This window comes from Tupaia chinensis, unplaced genomic scaffold (genome assembly GCF_000334495.1).
Source record: "Tupaia chinensis unplaced genomic scaffold, TupChi_1.0 Scaffold000201_1, whole genome shotgun sequence".
Classification (NCBI taxonomy): domain Eukaryota; kingdom Metazoa; phylum Chordata; class Mammalia; order Scandentia; family Tupaiidae; genus Tupaia; species Tupaia belangeri.
Genome location: NW_006159676.1, coordinates 1,994,839 through 2,000,959, shown reverse-complemented (window position 1 = coordinate 2,000,959; position 6,121 = coordinate 1,994,839). Strand labels below are relative to the sequence as shown.

General features: G+C 59.6%; 1 protein-coding gene across 1 annotated transcript in view; it reads right to left on the bottom strand.

Moving 5' to 3' along the window:
- Window positions 1-6,121, bottom strand: part of IQCN (IQ motif containing N) — a 22,572-nt gene that overhangs the window by 8,341 nt on the left and 8,110 nt on the right. Inside the window, exon 3 of the mRNA XM_027771275.1 lies at window positions 1,892-5,179. Coding sequence (XP_027627076.1) covers window positions 1,892-5,149 — 3,258 coding nt within the window. The 5' untranslated portion in view covers window positions 5,150-5,179. The remainder of the gene's footprint in view (window positions 1-1,891; window positions 5,180-6,121) is intronic.

Below are 6,121 nucleotides of genomic sequence, written 5' to 3'. Positions count from 1 at the left end.
GGGCCTGAGTTGGCTGGGCTGGCCTGGGGGCCGCCATGTTGGTCATTGATGGCTGGGCTAGCCCTGGGGCCGCCATGTTGGCCATCGATGGCTGGGCTAGCCCTGGGACTGCCATGTTGGTCAGGGATGGCTGGGCTAGTCCTAGGACACCTCCACTGGCTACAGATGACTCAGCTAACCCTGGGGTCCCTCCACTGGTGGTAACTGGGTGGGTAAGGCTTGGAGACTCCCTACTGGACACTGCAGACTGGGACGGGCTTGGGACAGGGGTTACTGTACTGGCCACTAATGGCTGACCTAGGGTTGGGTTCACCCCCGAGGCTCCTGCGGTATGGCTTAGGGGAAAGGCTACGCTTCCAGCCAGCGTGGGTTGAGATAGGCTTGGGGTCAAGCTGGAACCCACAGACAGCTGATTGTACGCAGCGGAGACCACCGTCCCTAAAGACAGGCTCCTCCTCAGCCCTACAGGGGAGGTCGACTGAGACCACCTGTTGGTCACATGTATGGAGCTGTGGTCTGAGGACCACATCCCCTTCCTGTGGTCTGAGCCCCAGTGGATGCTCACGGTCAAGTGGTTGGACGTGGGATTGTGGCCCACAATGGACATGGGTTCTGTAGCCATGGAGGGTTGGTGGAGAAGGTCCTGGGTTAGATGCCTATAATTCACTCTGTCCACCTCACCTGTGTCCCTGCTCAGAGCCCTCTCTATGTCCTCCCGAAAGGGGAGACAGTCTAATGGCAAGTCCCCGTCTACATGGTCGTCCCAAGACTCTTCGATCACATTGACCGTGGTCACACTGACTTCAGACGTGGCGGAACTATCGCTGTGCGTGGAACTCTGAGAATCGCTCATTTGCAAGTGGCGTCCCGTGGAACCCGGGGAGACATTTCCAGCCAAGTCATGGTTCAGAGCCTGCCACCAATGGGGCACTGGGTCCCTGAAATTGGACACTTGGTGGCCTGTCCCCAGCTCCCGGGTGACACCAGATGGAGCAGAAACAGAGTCCTGGGTTCGGGTCCTCTCCTGTCTGGGGCTGCATATCCGGGGACGGACCTGTACCAACCCAGGGTTTGGGGAGTCTCCCCTAATCTTAGACTCCCTAACTTTGCTCACTATGGTAGCCTGCAATGAACTTGGGATGACCTTCTGAGTCATAGTTTGTTCCCTCACGGAGGCCTGGTTTGGATTTAGGGCCCGAGTCCTCCGGAGTGTCTCTGGAGTGGCCTCAGTTGGCTGGTTGGGACCTCGGGTCCTTGTGGGTCGAGACACATTAGGGGATGTCTTTTGGAAGCCCGAGGACTGACACTGACAAGTAGGACCCCCCCAACTGGAGGCAGCCTGTTCGAAGTGGGAGCCCCTCATACTACTCGCACTGCCTGAGGACACCCTGTACGTCCCTGAAAGTGACCACGTGGGAGAGGCCACCCTGCTGACCACCTGTGGCTTGTGGGTGCTTGGGGATGACGTGCCATGGGGGACGGATGGCCGGCTGGCACTAGGGCCCACACCGTTGGCAACAAGCGGCTGCCATGGGCTGGCAGATGGCTGCTCCTGGGACAGCTTGGGCTTGTGGGGACCCTCACCACCCACCGTGAAGTGATCCGAAGCCAGTTTGCTCTCGACTCCTGTGGTCCGACGTGCATCGTCCTCTTTGACCCTGGAGCTCAGACACAAGTGAGCGGTGAGCTCCTTGCTGGGTCCCCCCTTCCAGGACCACGGGGGCCGCTGGTAAGGGCCAGTGATCACCCTGGTAGTCATGACAGCACCCACAGGGACCACTGATGGGCAGGGCAGCCCCCCCAGCGCGGGCCCATCCCCCATCCCCTCCAAGGACCCGGCGGGATGGCCCCTGGAGAAACCCTCCCAGCCCCGGATCTGAGCAAGCCTGACCTTGCTCATCTGCAATCTCCCGGGTCCCAGGGCCGGCCCCCATGGGGTGGACGAAACCCCCCTGCAGGCCACCTCTGCCGGGGGTGGTACGACAGTCACGGAGCTTCCCTTTGCTGCTTTCGAGGTGGCTTTGGGGAGAACGGTGCCAGTCCGCAGGGCCGTCTGGGGCAGAGACTGATTCAAGATGGCGCCCAGCTCCCCTTGGCTCAGGGCCTGACCCAGGGCCGTCTGCTCGTCCTCCGTCAGAGTTTTGGTGAGCACCTCGGCCATTTTGCTCTGCACGGTCTTGGTGAGCTCACCTCGGGACAGGGCTCGGGACAGGGCGATGCCCACTTCGCCCCAGGACAGTGCCTTGACCAACGCCATGCCCAGCAAGCCCGGAGGTAAGGCTTTGGCCAGGGTGGCTCCCAGAACCTCCTTGGACAGGGCCTGGTTCAAGGCCGCCCGGACTTCTCCTTGTGAGAGCGCTTTGGCCAACAGGGCACGGAGATCCTCTTGGGAACCTAGCACGGAGACAAGTTCGGCACACAGGGAGGCCACCTGAGAGGCCGCCACATCCTCTTGGTAAGACGTGGCCTGGCTAGGCCCCGACGGCTGGCCCCTCGCGGCCCCGTTGTCGCCCCAGGATTCGACATTGCATGTGGTGTGCCCAGCGGTCACCAGCAGAGGCACCATCAGGCCTTGGGTCTCCGAGGCTGCTGGACACGGGCCTTGGGTGGCTTTGGCCTGCACGTGGCCTTGGGACTGCCGCTGATTCAGCCTTTCTTCTGCTTTGGGGTGAGGCTGGGTGGGTCCCCTAGCCCCAGCGAGGAGCGGCTGGGACTGTGTCTTGCTGGTAAGATCGGCCAACTGGTGGGCCACATAGAAGCCTGTGGCCATATCTGTGACCAACTGGCCTTGCGATTGGGCCTTCTGAAGCCCGGTGGAGGGATGTACTTGAGACTGGGCCTTTGTCAGACACGTGAGCAGCTGAGCCAGAGACGGGGCCTTAGCGAGCTTGCTGGGTGCATGGAACTGGGACGAGGCCCGGGCTGGACACGTGCCCACATGGGCTTGCAGCGGCGCTGTGGTCAGCTCGGCAGACCGACACACCTGGGACGTGGCCAATGGGGCCCCAGGCAGAGACGTGGTCAGCTTGGCAGGTGGGTGGGCCGAGGACGAGACTGTGGGGTGCGATGTGGCCAGCTGGGCCCGCGACAGGGTCTCTGTTTGCTGGGCGACTGAACATGCCTGGGGAGACAACGTCTTATGCTGCGGTTGGGCTGTGTTGGGTCCCATGAGTGGACGCGCCTGGGACGAGGCCTTGGTTCCCGTGGCGGCCATCTGGACCTGGGGCAGACTCTTGGTCAGGCACGTGGCCATCTGGGCCTGAGGCATGGCCACGGCTGTTTCGATAGACACGGATGTCCGGGAGAGGATCTTAAGGACATCCGGCTGCACCTGCGTCTGCGTTAGAAATCTGTGGTCTCTTTCGACGACTTTGGTCCAGGACATCGGCCGGGCCATTTCTATTGTCGTGTTACTTTTTGACCCAGCCGCCATTTTGACCTGTTTCTGTGGACACGTCTTGGTTTTTTCAGTTTCCAGAGGCTTGGCTATACCCTTCGCCATGGGGCCCGGGTGGGGCGAGGGGAGCCCCTTGACCGTCTCCTCAGCCAGGAAAGAGCGAGAGGGGACTTTGGCTGTCCCCATGGCCTGCTTCGCAGTCGCTGCAGCTTTGGCCTTGGGAGTGATCGTTTGGATGGGCGATGGGGTGCTCAGAGCTCCGGGGGGTGCAGTCTTGTTCCCCACCACGGGAGGAGGCATGCAGAGGGTCCTAAGGACAGCGGCCACTGAGCGGATCTGAGCAGGCGTCTTGTTTATCATGGCGGCCAGACGCGTCTGGGGCGGGGGCTTGGCCATCGAGGTGACAGGGCACGTCTGGGATGACGTCTTACACATAGTGGCCCCCGGACACGTCTGCAGTGGGGTGGTGGTCGTGGTCGTGGTGACGGTCAGACACACCTGGGGTGACGTCTTCGCCATGGTCGATCTGGGCGCGTGTCCCTGGGACGTCTGGGGTGGCGGCTTGGTGGCGGTGGCCACCGGACGCGTCTGGGGTAGGGACTTGATCGTGGAAGCCAGCAGGCCTACCTGGGGTGGAATTTTCCCCATGATGGCTCCCAGGCGTGTCGGAGGTGGGCTATGATTGGTCATCGAGGCTGTGGGTTGTAGCTGCGTGGGGGTCTTGGCTGTTGTCATGGGTACCGGGCATGTCTTGAGTGGCGTCTTGGTCGTCATGGTTACCGGATTCATGTGGGCGGGGGTCTTGGTCACCACGGGCACTGGGTGGCTTATCTGGGTTGGGACTTTAAAGATCTCTGCTTCTGTGTGAGCCTGGGTTTGGGTCTTGACTGATCCAGGAACAGCCTGGCCAGACCTTCCGGGCGGTGGTGGCTCTGGGGACCCCAACCTGTTGCCTTTGGCGGTCACGTGCTTGGTTTTCACCGCATCTCCCTCTATGTGAACCATGCAGGCACTGCGGATGGTTCTGGTCAACACGCACGGCTGGTATTTGGCATTGAGACTCAGCGGACATGGGAATTTGAGTGCATGTGTCTGGTGTGGCAGGAAGGTGACCCCAGGGCCACCGGCAGCTCGCGGGGCCTGCGTGCTGGACTCTGGAGGGTGCTGACCTGCTGGGGGCTGCAGAACAGCCAGGCTGTCGGAGGAAGGGAACTGGGTCTCCTTGTTCACCATGAGGGGCTGGTGTGGGAGGTGTTTCTCTCCCTGGAACCGCACCTGCTGGGGAGGGTGGTAGGGAATGTCCCCCTCCTCCACGGCGCTGGGTTTTTTGGCCTTGGCTCCTGACCTGCTGGACCGGAGGATCCGTCTGGTGTGGAAACGTCTCCAGGCTTCCTGAATAGCCTTAGCGGCCATCATTTGCGACACCAGTTTCTGCCGGAGCTGGTAACCCCTCCAGTTGGCCTGGATGAGGGTGGCCGCTCGGGAGTGCATCATGTCCATCTCGTCCACCAGAATGTTCTTGAAGGCCTGGCTCTCCACCACGGCCCGGAGGCGGGGGATACGGCGGGGCAATGGTTTGTCCGTGGCCGGCTGTGGCGGAAGACGCTCCTTGGACTTAGGGAGCTCGTGTCGGGGCTGTGGGATCGGGGTCTCCGTTTTGTTTGGGAGACTCGGGGCGAGCTGGGGCTGGAAGAAGTTCCGCCCGCAGGATGACAGTTGGTTGGTGAAGTGGAACTGTGTTGCTGGCTGCATCGTCCTGGTCCCTGAGCGGGTCAGCTCTGTCTGCAGGAGGGTGGGGAGCAGGGAGTTGGGGGGTCACATACACAAGAGGTCTCCCGGCTGGGGCAGATGCTCACTCTGAGCCCCAAAACCTCCTGTTCCTGTACCTTCCAATTGTCCTCCTTCATTTTCCCATTCCCCTGTCACCTGGTCGCCTGCCCAGGGCTTAAATAAAATGAAATAAATAATTCCCTTTTTTTAAAAAAAAAAAAGAATTATTCATTTCATTTTATTTATTCCTTCATTTATTTTAATTTGACCAGAGAGAGACACAGAGAGAGAGAGAGAAAGGGAAAGTGAGAAAGCAAGCCACCAGGTCTGGGACTCGAACCGTGCTTGGCCACATGGGAGAGTCCAGCACCTTAACCACCACGCCACCTGCTGGTCCCAAATAAATCATTCTTAAAAAAAAAAAAGATGCATGGATGAGTGGGCTTTGGTACCCACATCGCCCTCCCTCGTTCCCTTATCCTGTAAACCTTTTTTTAAAATCGATTCTTTTTTTTAGAGAGAGATTTTTGCTATAGGGCATGTGTGCTTGCTGGGGACACAGAGAGACAGAGAGACAGAGAGAGAGGAAGTGAGAAATCATCCGCCCCTTTGGGGGGGTGGCCACACCACAGTCCCTTCTCCTTCATTCTCCTCTTGGGATTTTGGGCACACGTGTGCATGCACCCGGCGTGAGTTTCAAGCTGCCGGGTCTGGGACGTGAACCATAGTCGGCCATGTTGGAGTGCAGAACTGTAAACACTATGCCATCTGCTCTCCCCGTCCTGCAGACGCTTCCATGTTTGCTCACAGGCCAGGATGTCATGCCAGTGCCCGACTACCTGCCTGCCTGCAATGTTCTCTGTACCTGAATATATTCAAGGTAAAGAACCGATTACACTATTTGGGAATTTTCAGGGTGTGAGAGTGTGTGTGTGTGTGTGTGTGTGTGTGTGT